The following is a 20,676-nucleotide window of genomic DNA, read 5'->3' as shown; positions in this document are numbered from 1 at the left end:
ATGAAGGAGAGGTGTGTTTGGAGGGTTTAAAATCAACCCAACACACGTCAGTGGGCCATGCAGCGCCCTAGGAGCATCTGCCCGAACCGGCGAGGTTCTTGCCGGTCTTTGGACATTCCGGCGATGCCTCGCCGGTGGGGCGAGGTCCTCCTGCCCCCTGGACTTTAAAAACATGTGGGACCCACCCTGGGTCCCCCTGGAAGTGTTCCATTTGGCCCCCGACTCCGTTTTGAGTTGTTTTAGGTCATTTCGAGTAATTTCTGATGTAACCTCATATTTTCTCGGTTGTTGAAGGCTAGGATTGGGTAAATCATGGTCTAAACCCGTCGACTGACGGTCTAGAAGTGGTCCGGGGTCGTCTCAAGCGATCACGGATATGTACGAACCTGATCTCAGCGATCGTTTTCGGTAACTTTCGCCAATTGGCGAAACTGGACAACCTAAGCTTGTTTTTACACTTTTCTCGCACCCACCTATGTCTAAATGCGTCAGTGTACGACATGTGACCATAACCCAGGTCCGATTTAATCCAAATCATGCTCTGATACCAACTTGTAACGCCCTGAAAATCGGGGGGTTGAGTAGAAGTCCAACTCCCGAGTTCCAACGCATCACTTATGCAACATATTTAATGATGATTAAATGTTGTCTGTATTAGTGCATAACTAAGGAATAAGATTAAGCCAAATCAGCAAGACATAATCTAGGGACAGTTGTAATACGCAAGCGGAAGACTGACTCAAATATGTATAACTTTACAAATCAGTATAAGTTCCCAAAGTATGTATGCATTGCCAGGTCAATAATTACATGTATTGTTTCAAAATACAAAATGTCAAAAATGTAATAGTTCTCTACAAGTGTAACCCTGAAGCCCCGTCGATCAGAACGGTCTATATGAACCCGCCTGAATACTGCATATACGAGAAAGCATCTTCCTCGTCTTCGAAATCTGGCTCTGCCTCGCCAGTCGGGTCTCCATCTGCAACTAAGACAGAGTCTGGTTGGTGTTTAAAACACCGTCCCGTAACGTGGGAGTGAGTGATCAACTCAGTGGAACAATAAAGCAGAGGTTAACATGTTCTCAATTCAGTCAAGCAGTAATGATAAAGCAATACAGTCGAACATCCCTAAGTACTCTTATTAATGCAGGAATGGTATGTATAAGTGATGCATGCCCTCGCCTGCATTCCCTCAGCGATCTTCATCTAACGGTCGCGCATGTCAGTCACTTCCTCGTGCTCTCTACACATCGCCAAATGGCACATGCAATGCGGTGCATGAGTATGATTACCAAGTTTTTATTAGTCCTTTTCATACAGCAGGATTGGGAAGCTAAGGTACCTCCCTTATATCAATTCCCAAATGATGATCCATTCTAGGGTCGTCAGTCCTAGTAAATCTCATATGATGTTACGGTTCTAGGTCACTGCAAAAGGCTCGTCACCTTATCAGTGCACCTCCCTTATATCAATTCCCAAACGATGATCCATTCTAGGGTCGTCAGTCCTAGTAAATCTCATACGATATTACGGTTCTAGGTCACTGCAAAAGGCTCGTCACCTTATCAGTGCAGGCCTAGTTTGTACTCTTGTTACTACGGAAAGGCTCGTCGCCTCTACATAGTCTTAGCGTACGCTCGAGGTCACTACAAAGGGCTCGTCACCTTATCAGTGTAGGCCAACAGCTCAAATACAGTGTCCCATACCACCGTATTCGGCTCACGAGATTGTGTTGTTCACTGGACACTACGGGGAGGCTCGTCACCCCAGCGTAGGCCGACAGCTCGACCACGGTGTCCCATACTACCATGTCCGGCTCATGAGTCATAGCGGATCGAGGTACCAAGATTAAAGGGGTTTTCACTGGTGAGTTTGGTACCTTAGATTCAAGCAGTAGCGTCCATACATGGTGAACATACATCGGGTCAATTGGGTTATTTGACGAGCTCAACTAGTACGAGCGCACGTTGAGTTGATCGACATGAAGTGTGTAAGCACTCCGTGTGGCCTAACCACTGCCGACAACCCAAGTACGGCTCGGATTCATCGAACACGTCCTAGTGGCGAAACAACATCAGCCACCTATTCAGTGCCTGTTACCAATTGCCTGGACTATACCGTAGTCCCAAGCACATTCAATTATAACAGATAATCTTATAAGATAATCAGAGCAGTAATGAATGCCTAATTCCAATCATACAAGCATGTGAGCATTTGATGGATTTCAACTTAAACATAAATTCACACATATGTAATCCCTAAGTAAAACTGACAAAGAATATAAGTTACATGGAGGAAATCATATACATCATTAAGGTAGTTGAGAATCTCATCTCAACACCCATGTAAAATACAATTTACTACATGCCTGTTCCTTCAGACATTTCTACAAACACTTAGACTACATATTCCAACATACATGGCGTATGTTGGTGATAGCACGTATTAGGGCAAATCCTTTCACTAAGGAGTTGTTACACATACAACTAGTATAAACACACGACAATTAATCATGGCAAACACATTCAAATTCCATATTCATTCAATCATATCAACAAACACCAGAATGTACTATATTCAACATACTTCATATATATGTGTAAAGTGCGAGAAACATCGTGTCTAAGCATGTGATAGCAAATCAAGTCAGTCATAAATCATTAATTGACATTGAAAGCCTTGAAAACCATAACCTATACGTTTATAGTCCGCACCTTTCGCCGGTAGACTCGTAGCGAACTCAGTTTTACAGGCTAAGTCTTGTCTACAGCACCACAATAGCCTATAACAGGGAATAGGTTAGCTAATTCATCTATTACGCTAGTCGGAAACCCTAAGACAAGTTAGGGTTAGGTTCTCTTACCTAAGTACGGAGTCGGAATCGCCTGTATAGCGATACAGGAATGGCGGTTGAGTGCGTGGAGTAGCGGGATCGAATCCCAGGAAGAATCGCCAACTCACTCTCTCACTTTCTCTCTTTTTTTCCTTTCCTTTTCTCTATTCTCTTTCTTAGGGCTTTTAGAATTCGTATAGAATATGAGAGAGAGTGTTTAAGGTCCTTATATAGGCCCAGGACTGATGGGAATGGCCTCAGGGCCAAAGTATACTTATGTTATATCCAAAGGCCGTCTGTTTCAGCCCAACGGAGCACTTCTGGTGGCCCGTTTTCCACGTGCGGTCGGACTTAAGCTCCCTGACATTGGATCTAGGTCAGGCTGAGTTTTCGTTCCGACCGGGTTTGCAGATCAGCCGTGGCGAACCAGTTTCAGTTCAACGGTCACGGCCACTCGATCAGGGCCACAAGTACATGGCCATGTATGGGACATTTTCCCTGATCCAAGGGTGTATTTGGGTCAGATTCTGACGGTCTGAATCCTTGTATTTGACGCGCAAGCGACACGACTCAGATTACTTAAATTCGGATTTTATTTCTAAGGATGTTCACGTTTCTCACATACTTTGTTCCGGGCTCAAGTTGTGCATTTTTAGACACAATTAAGACTTGATTTCCGAAGGGGTTGTCAAGTCTATTAATGCGGTCATAAATGTATAGTTTTGCGGTTATTGGACTTTCGACGTGCGGTCCAGGTCCAATACGGAGTTTCGGTGTGCTCCCGAGAGCAACCGGGTTTAGGGATGGATTCTAGATTTTAGGGTGATGTAGCATCAATGATACTGCACAGTTTGGGTCTTGCAGATCATATTTAAAGTGATTAGTGCTAATTTCACAAGTACTCTAGTTTAGCACTTGTTAATACTAGCCTAATTTCTAAAGGATTTGGTCCCGGGTGATTTCTGCCTGAGGTAGTATTCGGGTCCTTGTACGGATTTTCCCGAGACGTTACAATCTACCCCCCTTAAAGAAAAATTTCCTCCTCGAAATTAGTACCTTTTCGTACTCCTCGAGAATCTGAGGGTAGTTGTTTCGAGCCTCGGCTTCTGTCTCCCAAGTAGGCTCTTCTTCCGTGTGATGCGTCCACAGCACTTTCACAAGTGGAATAACTTTGCTGCGCAACACCTGCTCCTTCCTATCTAGGATACGCGTCGGTCGTAGTACATAAGTAGCGTCCTCGCTCAACTGTACCTGCTCCCATCTGATAATGTGGAAAGGATCGGGAACGTATTTCTTCAGCATAGATACATGAAATACGTTAAGGGTTAGTGACGTTAAGGGTTGTACCGTCTTGAGAGAGTCCAGGGTCTCACCTAATCGCTTCTATGAAAGGGACGCGGTTTGGCTAGTGACGTTGCCAGTAACAATTGGTGACTACTGGTCATTGCTCTGTCGGCCTCACCATGATGTATTTGTTTCATCCACATTGTCCATCAATTTTCCCAGATCATTTTATGATATGATCCCAAAAATGAGGTAGATCGAAATCTCAAGTGGACCACATCACAGGAAACAGTGTTGATTGAACACCCATCGTTAAAAACTTCTCAGGGGCCAAAAATGTTTTAGATCAAGATGATATTTGTTTTTTTGCCTTCATCTAGGTTTGTATGACCTAATCATCAGGTTGGATGTCAAATAACATTACGGTGGACCTTACAAATTTAATGGTGGGTATTCAAGTTCCAGTGGACCCACACCGTCCATCTGTTTTACAGCTCATTTTAGGGTTGAAACCAACATTAAAGCATAAACAAAGTTCGCGTGGACCACACCAAAGAAAACATTGGGAATAATGATTTCCACTGATGATACCTTCCTAAGGCCCACTTAAGCTTTGGATGTACTTCATTTTTTAGCTCAAGCCCTAAAAGTATCTGGTAAAATGGATGAACAAAGTGGGTAAAATAAATAAATCACAGTAGCCGCACAAAGTTTACTCAGTAATTGGTGTACCACACACCACCGATCTAACTGGCGTGGTACACCAATTACTGAGTAAACTTTGTGGGGCCACTATGATTTATTTATTTTATCCACTCCGTTCATCCATTTTACCAGATACTTTTAGGGCTTGAGCTAAAAAATGAAGTATATGGCCTTAAGAAGGTTTCATCGGGGGAAATGGGTGTGGAGGTTTGGGGTAGAATCATAGTTAGGTGGAGGGTGATGTTGGGTAGGAAATATGGGGTGGATGAAATGGAGTGGTGGACCAAATCTTCCTCGCTATATCTAGCTTCTTGTTTGTGGAAGTCGTTGACGCCTTTAGGGCATCAGGTATGGGAAGGGAGAGGTTTTAATTTGGGGGATGGGGAAAATATTAGGGGGCGTTTGGCGCATGGTATTAGAGGGGATTACATGGGATGGGATTCAAATAAGGACATGATTGTAGTATGTCAGGTATTGTCATGGAATTGCAATAAGCATGGCGTTGTTGGATGCCTGTTTGGATTGCATGGAAGAAGACAATCCCTAGTAAGACATTTGAATCTGTCCGTGTTTGGATGGAGGTCTGAGCTTGGCTTATATAAGGATTATAATCCAGACGTGTTTGCTTACCATTCACTCCTGGTCCCCACAGTGATAGATTTCCAAAATCCACCGTAATGTTTGTTGCCTCGGCTCTAGACGTGGTGTTATGTGGATTTGTATGGCGTTGTGAGCCCTTGCGTTATGTGTATATGCTCCACACGGAAATCTTCAACCAGTGGTCCACTTGACCTTTACATCTATTTCACTTGTTACTCGGCATTTTCTCACATCATTGGGTTTCTATACCTGAAATGCTACGTGTATAGCCCTGTTGGACATCGTCGACGTAAAACTCACCAAATCATGTTGTGCCAGAATATAGTCTAACACATCAACACACCATTGCAGCGGTTGTTGTCATCAACACCCTCAAACCCGGACTAAATGTTTGGCCCCACCTATCTGTCTACCTCCCATACTGTATTATACATATCACTTACTCATGCGTGGTACCTCAAGGAAGCTAGGAAAATTACAAAATATTACATGAGAAAGAAAATATAATGCTTATTAAATGGTCTGTTGAGAGACCTGGTTACAATTGAAGGGTATCTCTTGCTTACTCCAAAGAAATGCCTCAGGGCTGGTAATAACATGTATTGTAGAAGGCACTCTCAGAGTGGTGAGAATTATCACGTAATCTCCCAAGTGCAATCTTCATTCCAATCGGTAGAGAAGTAATGAGTGGTGAAGTAATTTCAATGCAACCGTCACGTACATTGTAAGGTCCAATTGTTTGTCACCCTATTAGAAAAGGATTATGAATCAGTAAAAATGTTGGGTGTCCAAAAAATCGCTACATTTGATTAAGTATTACTAAGTAAAGCACATACCTTTTCGGATTCGGTATTGTAGATATTGTGCTATGGACTACAAGCAGTTCAGCAATAGGTCCAAACATCCTGTGTGCAAGACATTGGTGGATGAGTGAATTAACAAGCGCAATTTACCTCTTGTTGATATATGTTCTGCGGCTACAATGCCATACAAGGAGACTTATGATCTTACATGTAGAGTGAGCTTAGCTGGGTCCTACTAACATAACATAAAAACAATTGGCATGAAAGACCTGTGCAAAGACAGAGATAGAGTATATGAAAATGAAAATTTACTAATACACTTGTAGTTTCATATTTGTAAATGTACATATGAAAGTCATTGAGATACCATGAAATGTTATCAAAACCCATCATCCACTCTCTCACTGTCAAGTGGGATTGACAGTCTCTTCTCATATGCATGCTAAAGTAAATATGTCCTATTAGAATGGAGATGTATGAAATTAGAAATGAATTGTTCTTATACATGAGCATATTAATCATTGATGCTGGTGGTTCCTTCTAACTCACCTAATCACAACTCCAATTATCTGAATCCCAGTCGTTACATTCTTGAAAAATGTAATGAAGGAGAAAACATAGGGTTAACCGGAAGATGTAAAAGAAAAATCAAGTATTAGACATGTTTCTTCCAACTCACGGCGCAGTTTCCTTGAGTTGGGTGAACTGCTAGAGATTTAACATTCCTATCATTATTAAACTGTAGATGATACCTGGCGGTCTTCCAAGGGGTGGCTAAATCACAAAGAAAGAAATGTGCATGTAGAATACAGATCCAAGAAATAATTAATAGACAGAACTATTTAAATGACATGTTCGGTTCGCCAACACGTCAGTCATAAGTTGAAGTATAGTTTAATGACTCGAACTAGAGCTTAATAACAATATACAAAGCCACAAATATAACAATTATCCCAACAACCAACGCGGTGACTGTATCCCGTATTGTCAATGGGCTCCCCTCCATCAATGTACCTGTAGAAACCATGCTCGGGATAGTACATTGGACTACCGAGGTTGATGATGTTGCATTGACTACCTCATTATAAGATGGTGTTCCACACGCATGAGTGTTTTCCATGTGAGTCCCTTGGCCCACAAGCTCCACTGTCGAATGCTCTGTTTATAATTCCACCAATCACTCGCATCTTTCAATGATTTGAAAGAGCGATGCTCACAACTGTTATATCCTTCAACCTGCAACATTGCCTCCTCCCAAGAGAAATATATGCCCAGACGGTGGCTAACCGCTACGACGTAATATCTCTTTTCCTTACCCATTTGCGTTACAATTACATGATGAAAATATTATGAACGAGCTTCTATTCTTTCATCATAGGAAGTCATAAATTGGGATCAAACTAAACTTACTTGTACATGCAAACAATGAGGTTGCATCAAATCAAAACATATCTTCTTGACAACAATTTAGCGCCAGCATGGATTAAATTCACCAAATACAACTGGACTTACTTCGAGATCTACAGTAATATGCTTGAATACATGTAATAAATTACATTGATAAGCCATATAAATGAACTAAATAGTAACCCCACACTCCTAGTGCTACAAGATACCCCCTTTGAATTAGACAAATAAGTTAGTCCCGTCACGCAGCAATTATCTACTTGTTGACACCAATCCATGAAAAGAAGATATAAAACAATGACTGCATAAAAGATTTGACTAGTACCTAAAGTTGATATAAAGGAAGCAAATAAAATCAAGAAGTAAAGTCAATAGACACACGCCAGAGGTTTTAAAGATATAACATGACCATAATATGCAAACAAAACATAAAAGTGCTAAAAGCAAAGTTTGAAGTTCCAACCGTCTCCTAAAAAGGTACCTGCCAAGTCTACACTGTAGACTAGCTTAACTGTCTAGAAAGTTTCACACAGACATCAAACATGAGCCGTCATGGAAAATCACCACCTACATTTTTCTGAGAACTGTGGAGAATTTTCTTCAGCCATTCCATGAGGCGTTCCTCTCGAAGACTAACAAAGAAGGATGCAAGCTGCTCTTCCTTGGAGAGGAGCTGACCAACGCCGATGAACTCAGAGTTGGTCAACCCCTGCACCTCTTCAAGGATATCCAATACTTTACTAGTACGGTTGACTTCCTTGCCAAGTCCAAAATCACACATGGCCTTTGCAATATTCTTAAGAGACATGCCAAGTACGTCACAAGGACGACCAAGGCACATCCGCTTCTTTGTAGTACTCCCGCCACAACTGTTCTCAAAATCATATGTACATTTTGATGTACTGCAGTCTGATTGATTTTCCCTAGACTAACTGTCAAAAGAAAATCGAGCTTTCCTTGTCGAGTCCCCTAAATTGTCGGCCGATAGATCCACACTATCTCCCATTTCCTCATCTGCATTTGACCATTTATGACGCAACCATATTCCTACTACCTTGTACATAACATCTAGTAGCCTGATCATCACTGACAATTACGGCTAAATTATCCATCCTCTCAATTCTTTTGCCCCAAAGTCTTTCAGCTCGTGGATGAGACTACAAAAAACAGTGTGAGTACCTGATTAGCGAACGATCACTTTAATACAGTAATGATATACTAATGAAATTACGTTTTATGTAAAGACATTCAAAGAAGAGCATTGTGAGATATTGTTACTCTTAAATATTCTTCTAAAACTTCATCCAGAGTCGTTACAACCATTCGCTCATTGTCCCATCTAAAGCCACTAGCGGCGAGCATATCCTTCACATCATTGTAGCATTTCTTGTGATACTTCATGCAATTTTGCACATTCGACCAATTCACGAACACATGAGTTTCTTTCGACAGCTCGTCTGCTATAGCTTGGTACACTTCTCTCTTGAATCCATTATCTGTTTTGCGTCTGAGCGCAATCTACTCTAGCAACATGTTCAAGATTACTTGATCCATTACTCTAGTCCATTTTACTTTAGGTGCTCGTATTGATGGCTCAATAAGGGATCTGGCAGCCTTTGCACGAGGTGAAAATCGTGTTGGGAGAATTGGAGTTTTGTTGGGCGATTGTGTAGGTGTCGCTTCTGGACTCGTCCACATTTCCAAGGTTTGACCTATGAGTAGGACATACAGTTACGAATGTAGGTAATATAATTGTCACTTACATACAGACAATTGCAAATATCACACATTATCTACTTGTAATGGGGCTCATATTGTTAACATTCTAACATTGGAAATTTCACGATGAAAAGCATATTGATTTGTTATAAAGTACATTCAAGTAAGAGTAAAGTAAAATAAGACGATCTGTTCCTACTATTGTTGAGGGAGTCTATCCACATTCGTTCGGCGATCTCGTTGCATACTCTCATCCACGCATCTTTCTCGCGCTAAGTAACTTGAACCAACCAGTGCCTCTCGTCGTTGCTGAAACCTCATATGGCGTTGGATTACTTTCTACATCCCCCAAAGGTATACCGGCATCACTAGTTCTTGGTCTGAATCACATTCTGCTCGTATGAAGTTATGGAGCACAGCATAAGCAACTACAATTTTCACTTATGTCTCGAAAGGATACTACACAGTCGTCTTCAAGATTGGGAATCAACTTTTCATTACTCCAAAACAACGCTCAATTGCATTGTGCAGTTGTGCATGTCTATAGTTAAATAACTCTTTCATGTTTGCAAGAGCTCTCCCAGTTCGATATTCTTACAAGTGGTATCAGACGCCACGGTATGAAGCCATAAAACTTGGTGAATATGCGTATCCGGCATCCACGATATAATATTTTCCTACATTTTTTCGTAGTGATATATTCAAGAGCCTAGTTTACCAATAAAATCTACAAAAAAGTATTGTCCATAAAGTAAATGTAAATGTGATGCAGGGACATGTGATGACCTAATCCTATATGCATGTATAATTAGGTTAAAGAATGTTCAAATAAATATACCAATTAACTAACCGTTTCCAGTCAAGGGGATTAGGTAAATTTCAAAACAAAGATGAGGTCATTCCGTCAGGATCATGCCCCTTAGCATAAAATCGCGTAAACAGTAAAAAGGGATGACCTAGGGATATGAGGATATCCCAGATCTAGCATAAGTCAGTCCACAATCAAGTTTGAATCTGATTCTACTGACTAACCATCCCTCTTTTCCGTTCAAATTAGAAAGGGGATATCCAGAGAGGAACGAAAGGGGTGAAGAATGAAGGGGTCGAGATGAAGAAAGTATAAGTCCTTTTGTCGTCAAGAGAAAAAGAGGATGATTCTTACCTTTTCCTGCACCTCGAAGATCTAGAAAGAATAAAACCTGAAATCGAGGTAGAATCCTCAACACTCAAGGGCCAATCCCAAAACTCTAATCTCTTGAATAAATAGGAAGAAAAGAGACGAATTTATATTCATTCAATAATAATGAAAATAGGGTTTCTCACAACGTATATATAAGCTATGGAAAAAAGTAAAAGTGCACTAAAGCTCGTGAAAACAAGAAAAATAAGAAAAAAGACGAAAAATAAAAAAAAGTGCAATAAAGCCCCTAAAATAAGAAAAAAGAACAGAAACGCCTAAAAGTAAAACACCTGTGTGGTAGGGCGTCAAATCTGACCCATGGATCTATGGTCATGGTGTGGTCATGCCGCTCCTGCACTCGTAGTGCATCAGAAAATGGGTATGATGGACCCAACGTCCATCCACATCAACTCCTCCGTTCTGGTACTCTGTCGGCGACGCCTCCTCCTCTGGTACACTCTAAAGGGTGCACCACTGCTATTCGCATCAAAATGTTACCATTTAGGACAATTAGAGGATCATCAGTTCGTGTGAGAGCGTTATGGAGCACCCTTGTGTCGGAAGCAGAACCTTCCCATCTGGCTAAGATATATAAAATTTTCATATCAAATCCACACATAGCAAGCATATTCTGCGTTAAGAAACTTTTTCTATTGCGGAAGCTCACGTGGTTGGTAGTTTATACGTGGGCAGGAATGTGGGCCCCGTCGATTGCCCCAACGCAATCCTAGATGCAGATTGTCCAAACTGATTTGTAGGTTAATGTGAAGTAACTAAACTGATTAGGCATATGTACATAGAACCCTTGAAAAAAACTAGTACCTGAAAATATGTCGACCAAAATGGGTTTGATTGAATCTCAATAGGGATTTGTGGCCCCGCCTGTTTAACAGATGTAGGGTAAAGAGAAATAATTGCATCTAGAACTCGGTGGAAGTGACGGCTGACAGTTTCACCTGAACGTATGAATCGGTGTCCTATTACCCGATTACACACGCTATGTCCTACCGTGTGTAGGAAAAGTACTAGCTGCTCTTCTAAGCTAACGTGACGGCTATCGCGTAAAAAAATCTTCTCACGTACCTCATTACACAACTGAAAAAATACTGCTCAACTCATCCTCAGCTAGGTAATACAATCCCTATCAGGGCTACGAACAATAGAATTGATGAACCTCGCCCGCTCATCATCTCCCAAACGTGTTGGTTGTTGAAACATGTAAAGCCGACAGTATTCCCCAACTGCAGCTATGCCTATTACAAGAATAACAATGTAACGGCTCAGCCCTTCCTCACTCAAGTTATCCATCTCCTAACAAAGACCTACACTTTGGGAAGAAATGTTGTTAAATATCAGCTCTCACGTGTTCCTAAAATTATAGGACTAGACTATAGGAAGTATTGTGATACAACTACAAAATAGAATGTATAGATTGAGAGAAGCTTGAGAGGAAGTTGTCTGTTTGCTTACATGCACGCAATCAGCCACACAACCCTATTTTCATATAAAAACTACATGGTTTGTTTCGTGTAGGGCGAGCGCTTTTTTCATGTAAATCCATACACTTTGTTTCCTGTATTTTCGTCATCTGAAAGTTAATAAAAGGAAATAATCTCGTAATGACAACAACCAAATGAAGTAGATGGACCTCATACATGTGGCATTCAAGTTTTCCAAAAATATTGGGCATGCAAGTGTGGGCCCATGCGACACAGTCATCTTTGGCATGTGAGTTCCAACCAGAAGATGATCTATCATAACCTTTTCCTGTTGAGTCACTCAAGTGGGGTATGGCTCTCTGTTACCATACACTATAGGGTTTATGCATCTCAAGGTCAAACAGTTATCGATCTTTAGGAACAAAAAAACCACTTAGTTCTTAATATATGAATATATGTTCATTTAGCCAGCCACAAGGTTGACAAGGAAATCAGTATTTAAAAAAAAAATAACTCATAGACCCAACTTTACATATAGCTACCTCATGTAAATCATTCCATGATCACCAATCTGCACTAGGTTGACACAATGTAAGAATTTATTTTTGACCTATAATATAGATATGCAAAGTCGATGGAACAAACTATGAAATTAGAAATATACATCTGGATCATTGCAAATGGTTCTCAAACCATGCATTCCCTGATACTAAGCTTATTTGAAAGAAGTTGTTGGGTTGGAACAGTCCATTTACCCATGAAATATTCTTCCCAAACAGAGATACAGCGTAATGTTGTGTAACAGGCTGATATATGGATAGACCTTCATTCTATTTGTTTTATGAGGAATACAACAGGTACATCCGCTATCAAATAGACATCTGGTGTTCTCTGTACTTCCCAGTGACCCACTTCAACTGTGTATGAAGGAGTTCTTTTGCCATAAATCACATTTCTACACTTCTCTCTTGAGAAGTGCACATTATTCTTTCTCTTATAATACAAAAATGGAAAGTTAAAGGCCATACATAAGATAGAAGATATGATGATGGAATGTACCTGCTTATCCGGAAACAGGATCGACAGATTATGAGACACTCCTCTAGACTGCCCTTGGTGTGCATCTCGCCCAAGTAAATCTATATTAAGCAGGTAGGAAATCACTTTCGGAAAACAGAGGTTTTGCAATCTTCCTTGTCGGGCCCACCTTCATTTCCTTTCTTTTCTCTTCTTTTCTCTTCTTCTTCTTCTTCTTTTCTTCTTCTTCTGGCAGACAACGCTGCAGCCCCGACTCTTGCTGCTCTCACTTCCTCTTCTATCTATTTCTTCGAATCGCTCTCTCTCTCTCTCAACTCTCTCGCTCTCTCTCGAATCTCTTCCTCCCCCTTTCCACTCTTTTTCATCCTTTTCTTCTTTCCCTCTTTTTCTTTTCAGGTTAGCCCTCTCTCCCTTGTTTTTTTTTAATATCGATTCGTAAGGTACGTGTCACTCGACGACGAGCACTGACGCTCCTGGAGCTCTCAATTGTACCGACGGTTAAAAGGAGATCAAAGTTATATGGGCTCCACGTGATGTATTTATTACATCTACACCGTCTCTCATTTCAGCAGATCATTTTAGAGCACCGCCCAAAAATGACTTATATCCAGATATCATCCAGGACCACACCAAAAATAGCAACAAAGATAATGATTTTCACGTTAAATAATTTATCGGCCATTATGCGTTTATTTTCCATCCAATGTGATCAGACCCAAGTGGGGCCCACTATGATGTATATTTTCTATCCATATCGTCCATCCATTTTGCCACGTCATTTTATGTTAGGATTCAAAAAATTAGTAATATTCAAATCTTAGGTGGACCACACCATAGGAAAAAATGGTTATAGAATGCTCACTATTAAAATTTTCTTAAAGTCCACTGTAACGTTTATTTTCAATCTAACTTATTAAGTGGTCACATTGACGTGGATGAAGGGAAAACACACATGTCAGCTTGATCTAAAACTTTTCTAGCCCTCAATAAATTTTTAACGGTGAACATTTAATTATTGTTGTTTTTTATGGTGCAGTCCACTGAGCTTTGGATGTGCCTCATTTTTGGGCTCATGCCCTAAAATTATTTGGCAAAATGAATGGACGTTATGGATATAACACATTCATCACGGGTGGGGCCCAAAAAACTTTGACACGTGTTGCACTTTACATCCGAGTCCCTCCTAATTCAAGCCTTAAATAATTGTACACGAGACATATATTAACTTAAAATTTGACAATTAAATTATGGACTCTGCAATTGCTAACTCACAATGCCAAAATCAAATTACTTAAATAGTTTTAATTATTAATTTGTGAGTTTTTATTTTTTAAAATAGGGCCTTTTGATTTTATTTTATTTTTTATGATTCACTATCCAATAAATGTCCACCAATTTATAAGTGGGATAATGACAATAAATAACATGAATTTGAGGCTGATTTGGAGAATAGATTGGTCCTCCAAGTCAGCCCCAAATTGGTAACGCCATCTACCTAAATTTAATTTCATTTTTTTTTAAAGAACTATAGGGAGAAATAATATCAAGTTGTTAAGTATATAAATTACATATTTAAAAAAAAATTAAATATATGAATTTTGTAGTCAAATTCAAGTTACCTGGTTAAAAATTAATCAGACAAGTTCGATACAACTTCTCACCAAATAGTGGACCGTTACACCACCATAAACATGTTCCAATTTATAAATGAATGCATATTTGGAATGCTTAGAATATTTCGGATTTATTCAATATTTTTTCATATTTTTTTGGCAAAAAAAAAAATTTGCGCCGTGGCGGGGCGTTACGCCTCCGTATCGCCGTTACGCCCCCGTATCCGTATCGGTTTCGGAGGGTACCGTTACGCCAACCGATACCGATACGGGACACCTTGCTTATAATACATGAAAAGTTAAAGGTCATACAAAAGATAGAAGATATGATGATGGAATGTACCTGCTTATCCGGAAACAGGATCGACAGATTATGAGACACTCCTCTAGACAGCCCTTGTTGTGCTCCTCGCCCAAGTAAATCTATATTAAGCAGGTAGGAAATCACTTTCGGAAAACAGAGGTTTTGCATGGAAATCAGTTAGGCACAATTGAAATTTCACACAGATCAAGTTTAACCACAGACTGAAGAACTGTTATAACTTGCATTGAAAGACAAATGTTAACACAATGTTTTTATCCTATGGTGGTCAGTTTTATGCTGAGATCTACAATAATCTAACAGAAATGTTATCTCTTCCAAAAATTAGGAGAAATCGGAAAAGGTATTCGGACCGGCCAGACCAACTGAAATGGTCAGTTTCGTGCAGAGATCTCGGAAGAGATGAAAATATACCAAGAGGGTTCATGGACCCTGCAAAATGTCATGAGGGATTTAAAATATCGAATCCCTAAACAGCAGAAGTCGAATTGGAAATCGAACCAACCAATCACTGTAGACAGGGCAATTTCATTCCCACATTCATAGATGAAAGATAGATTTGAAGGATCACGTATCAGATGCAGTCAGATGGTTAAAACGATGCTTCATCTCCATGCACATCCACGTGGGATTTCGACACATGAGCTCACTGAAATGGACAGATCCCGGATATCCCTCCGGTCGAGAATAGGAAACGAAGAAGAAACAGATAAAGAAAACCATACCTGCACTTCTCCAGGTAGAATAAAACGAGCTTCTATGAGAATAACCGCATGCTTCTCTTTCCCATATATGGTGTGGAATTGGAACCTGGTGGGCATCCAAGGACTGAAGAAGTCTTCAATCGTAGACTCCTATCAGCCTTAGCAACAGGTCTGCTCAAGGGATTCGGAGTTAAAATCGGTAGGATTTGCTCAGAAATACTAGGGCGGGTGCAGGATGGGATTTGGTAGTCTTCCCCAAATCCATTGCTGGATTCTGTGGAAGTGACCCGACGCCATTGTTAAGACCGATGCAAGATTGCGAGAATCCCTCGCCCGGGCGCAGTTTCCAATAAGTCACTTCAAACCTAGTGCATGACATCCATCCAAACAAGGCGTTTTTTAAAATCCGGGACAAGGAAATCCTCTCCCATCTAAATCCATGCACTCCCATGCGCCAAGCGCGGCCTTAAATTTTGGGAGGACAAATGGGTGGGAGATATCAAATTGAGCAACATGTTCCCAAGTTTAATGGGGATAGCGAGGAAGGTTTAAAAGTGGCTTCTTGCTTTTCCATGAGGGGAGTGGATGTAGTGTGGGCTCCCCCATGTAGAAGGAATCTTGACGATGAAGAGTTTGAAGATTTTGTTCGTGTTCTTGAGATGCTAGCCAAGTAGTCTCCGCTAATAGCAAGCATAGACTCGCTTAGATGGTGAAAAGATAAATCGGGCATTTTCTATGTGAACTCTTTCTATCATATGCTAAGCGGTGGTGTTGAAGGCGAAAGGGTATGTCCGACTAAGTTCATATGGGGATATGGTGCTCTGTTAAAGGTGGCAGCTTTTGCTTGGCTAGTGAGGAGAAACAAGGTGCTAACTGTGGACAACCTTGGCAAAGGGAATTTCTTTCTTCCAAATGTTTGTCTTCTTTGTTTCCAAAATGAAGAATCTGTGGATCATCTCTTCATCCACTGCTCTTTTGCGAGAGAAGTATGAAATGACTTATTTTGAATTTTTGGAGTGTTGTGGGTGCTTCCATGTTCAATAGATTCCTTTCTTTTATCATTGCATGGTAGGGGAAGTGGGAAAAGGGGGTCAACAATCTGGAGGTTGAGCAGTGTTCAAAAAAAAACAAAAATCAATCTGAAGGTTGAGTATGCTGGTGGGGTTATGGAGTCAATAGCGAGAGAGAAATGATCGATGTTTCAGAAACTGAAAAGGGCAAGCCATAGACGTGTTCAGTAGGGCTAAATGTCAGGTTATGGAATGGGCTTTGGCTTTGAATCTCCTGGGCCACTTCCAGATTCATGGTAGTCATTGTAAATATGTTGTTTATATGTATTTTTGGCTGTGGCCTTTTCTGAATGATATTGTCAATGTTCAAAAAAGAAAAAAAAAAAAAAAGTTTCTAGACTCTTTACATCAATGGATTGGGTTGGGCCATGTTGCATTCATCCAATGGTCAAGAACATTTTAGAAAACTTCCACACTCTTCCACGCTTCTCCTAGCTACAAAACTCACTATAGAACATTAGAACCTTACAATTCGACAACATCCTACCCAGCTCTAGAATTCTCTACACTTAAGACTCTGTCCTACTCTAGATGTCTCTTCACTCTTCTACTATGCACAAGCAGAAATGGCCAAGTCATGAGTCAAACCTCCACGCCCACTACAGTGGGCATGCCTTCTTGGTGGGAGTGCCCTTAACTCTAGGCTCAAGAGGGGTTGCTTCTCTGTGAGTGCTCTAATTTATCAGGAAAGCTTGGTTGCTCAACATAGGGTGCTCTGATTGATACAGAAATCTCTCTCTCTCTCTCTCTCTCTCTCTCTCTCTCTCTCTCTCTCTCTCTCTCTCTCTCTCTCTCTCTCTCTCTCTCTCTCTCTGGGTTAAAGACCAAACCAGCTGGAAGCAGGTTGGCCAGTTTAGATAGGTTGAAAAATGAAAGCTAATGAACTTATAGAGCCAGCGAACTTACAGAAGTAGAATGTTTCTATGTTGAGGTGTAAATCAAATAATCAATGTGAAGGTATCTCTGTAATAATCTGTTGACATCCTTTTCAGTCACCACAAATTTGAAGCCAGTATTTGGTGGCGGTTTCCCAACTCTGTGATTCAATGGGTGATGCCTGTGACTGTAAAAGGATTCCTCTTAGCTAGGAAGGGGATTTGGAGGAAGAAGGGCTGTCTTATGGAGGGTGTGTCTGATAGCCAGGTTATGGGCAATATGCAAAGAGTGGAACTGTTTCATGGCAGCTCTTTGATAGATCCCAGAATTGGGGTATTTCTTGGTTTTTGAAAGCTTTGCATATTTGTAGTTGGTCCTCATTTGCCGCTTCCTGGGACATGAATCGCTCCTCTTTGTTGGATAATCCCTCGTCATCCACTTTGTTTTGTCTTGTTTTGCTTTTGGATTTTCTTTTAATAGAAATTCAGTTACCATTCAGAAAAAAGCTGATGATTCCTGATATGTGGTTTATGTAAAGATACCAGCTAGTATCAATTCGTTAATCTTCCTTGCTCTGAATCTTCTGTTTTTATGCATATCAATCAATCTCAATGATTCTGTAGCCTGTAGGCAAAGTTTTACTAAAGACAGCATTGCCCTATAAACATGTTTCTCGTTTTCAGTTAGCCTGTGCAAATTTTATGTACACTTTGAAAGAGATCGATTTTCTTTTGTGCAGTCATTGTTCGTGATTTATTTTACAACCAACCGGTTAGAAGGAGATGCATGCAATCCAGGTTTTTCATTTTTGTAACTTTTCTTTTCCTTATCATGTTCTGATTGTTAAGAAGGCTTTCAATTGATTTCCTGCACACAATGCAGTTACACTGCTCACAGTCTGCTGATATATTGCCCTTTTGGTTTGCTCATGCATGTGTTTTGTAAGCCCCAAGAAGGTATTGCATTTGGTGAAGAAATGTGTACTTCGAACTGCACTTGTTTGCCCACAAGTTTCTTTCAAAGTCATCGATGTTGAGAAGTAAGTTTCTTGTTTGGCTATAGGATGGAAACTAAACCTTTTTACTATTTATTTACAAGTTACACTTCATGAATGCAGTGAGAATGAGTTGCTTTGCACGATTCCTTCCTTGTCGCCTTTGCCACTATTGACTAGCTGGTTTGGGAATGAGGTGTCTAGTTCTCTACATGAAGTAAATTTTTCTGAGGGAGTATTGAAGCTCTCTGGGTATTTATCTGGTCATTCTGATACTTTCTCCACAAAGGTAGGCATGATTCACATCCAAAGAAATGATTTGTATAATTTAAATACTGAATTTTTAATAGCTTGTGTTCTAATTTAAAGTTGCGTTCTGCTTGCAGACCTTCCAATATGTCTGTATCCACTCACATTTTCTTGGGTCCAGTGTACTTTCTGTTAGCAAGCTTCACGGTTTTTTTCTTTTTTCCCATCCATTATGCATTGTTTTATGACCTTAACAATTTCAGATATCAATTCACGCTTTGTTTGCAAGGGGCCAATTCATAAAATGATTAATAATATGGCTGCTAGTTCCGAGTGCTCTCTGGCTCTGTGGAAGGGTGAATCTGAATTGCAAAACAGAAGGAGACACAAGATGCAAGCATATATAGCATATATGCTTAACCTTTGTTGCCCTCAATCTAGCTATGATCTGACTTTTGAGCCATCGAAGACAATAGTAGAGTTCAAGGTGATACTTTCTTTCTTTCATTTTTTTTTTTTTCAGCTTAGTCCATGTGTACAACTTGTGCTCATGTCAGTGAGATGATCTTTTTCTTCTTTCTAGCATGTTTATACATATCCAAAATCATGATACCTATGATTCTATTGTGACTGGTTCTTAACAATACACTTGTGCTGGTTAGGATATAAACATCATATTTATTTTTGGTTCAGTACAATGGCATTTGTTCCTGGATTCTAGCTACTTTTGGTTCTACTGTAGCATTGTTGCACTGAGGCTTTTGTTCTCACTGAAAATTAAAATTTCCATGAGTTAAATTTTCATCTTATTTTCCTTTTAAGATGATGCCTGGTCTTGATAGAACCTGGCTTATAGATCATTTATTTTGGGTGAAGAGGACCTCTCTCATCTGCAGTCTGTGGCAGTCATGGAAGAAAACATTCTTGGTTTTCCAAAAGGCTTTTTTTTTAGATCTTATTTCTTCATTACTTTAATGAATGAGGTCATGTATTCATTATGATGGCGAAAGCCAGAAATAAAAGGTCTGAAAGCAAGGCTTACAGCAAGCATCCAAACCATAAAAATCCTTAAACTTCCTTATTGCCCAATTCAACGATCACAAAATTTCTATCTCCATGAATGTCAGAAGCTGCAAAGGAGCACACTAATCATGAAGAACATATAATATATCTTCAGTAAAGTTCATTGCCTTAAGCTGGCACAAATCCTTCTTTTCCTTGAAAATGACGACAAGAGACTCTCAGATTTGTATCGGTGTCAAAAAATCTGGTCCATCGAGAAGTCTGGATGAGAGGAAAGAGAGTACTTGATTGGGTTGAAAAGGTTAATGAATTTACTTAAAACTTTGATCAAGTGTTGAGAATAATATTTATAATAAAAACAATAAGGATAGTTGGAACATAATGTTCTATGTTTGGTTCAAGAGAAAGATTTGCTTTCGAGTTAGTTGTCATAACTGTCTTTAAGTTTTAGTATTGCATCGTCATCATTGCCTCATGTCATTGTCATTGTTGTCGTCTACTTCTCAGCTATTTGGAGTTAGCTTCAACTTCATCATCATCGTTTTCATCAGCATCCCCTTGTTTCAGCTGTTTGGCTCAGCATTATAAATCCTACTCAGCCAGAAAAATTGAAACAAGGAAGCTTTACAAATCATTTTCCACCAGAAAGATTCGAAATAGAGAATCTCATGGATGCTTGGCAAAAGTTCAACAACTGGCCGTCCACCTAACATCAACAATCCTCCTATCCAATGAGGAATCCCCCTGCTCGTCTGCAAATGTGTGGTTTGCTGACTAGTAGGATTTCTTGCACTGGCCAATGGTTTGAAATTCGA

General features: G+C 40.1%; 1 protein-coding gene across 13 annotated transcripts in view; it reads left to right on the top strand.

Annotated features, from left to right (window-relative positions):
* The window catches only part of LOC131243333 (DNA mismatch repair protein MLH3), a 136,446-nt gene that overhangs the window by 66,386 nt on the left and 49,384 nt on the right, over positions 1 to 20,676 (top strand). For all 13 annotated transcript variants that reach the window (XR_009170025.1, XR_009170026.1, XM_058242620.1 and 10 more), the window contains 5 exons: positions 18,335 to 18,392; positions 18,542 to 18,634; positions 18,713 to 18,878; positions 18,976 to 18,991; positions 19,102 to 19,325. Coding sequence is in view for 11 of the 13 variants with exons in the window: in XM_058242620.1 (XP_058098603.1) it covers positions 18,335 to 18,392; positions 18,542 to 18,634; positions 18,713 to 18,878; positions 18,976 to 18,991; positions 19,102 to 19,325 (557 nt within the window). In the remaining 2 variants the exon portion in view is untranslated. The remainder of the gene's footprint in view (positions 1 to 18,334; positions 18,393 to 18,541; positions 18,635 to 18,712; positions 18,879 to 18,975; positions 18,992 to 19,101; positions 19,326 to 20,676) is intronic.

The sequence above is a fragment of the Magnolia sinica genome, chromosome 4 (assembly GCF_029962835.1).
Source record: "Magnolia sinica isolate HGM2019 chromosome 4, MsV1, whole genome shotgun sequence".
NCBI lineage: Eukaryota > Viridiplantae > Streptophyta > Magnoliopsida > Magnoliales > Magnoliaceae > Magnolia > Magnolia sinica.
Note: the sequence above shows the minus strand (reverse complement) of the source record. Positions and strands in the feature narration are given on the sequence as shown.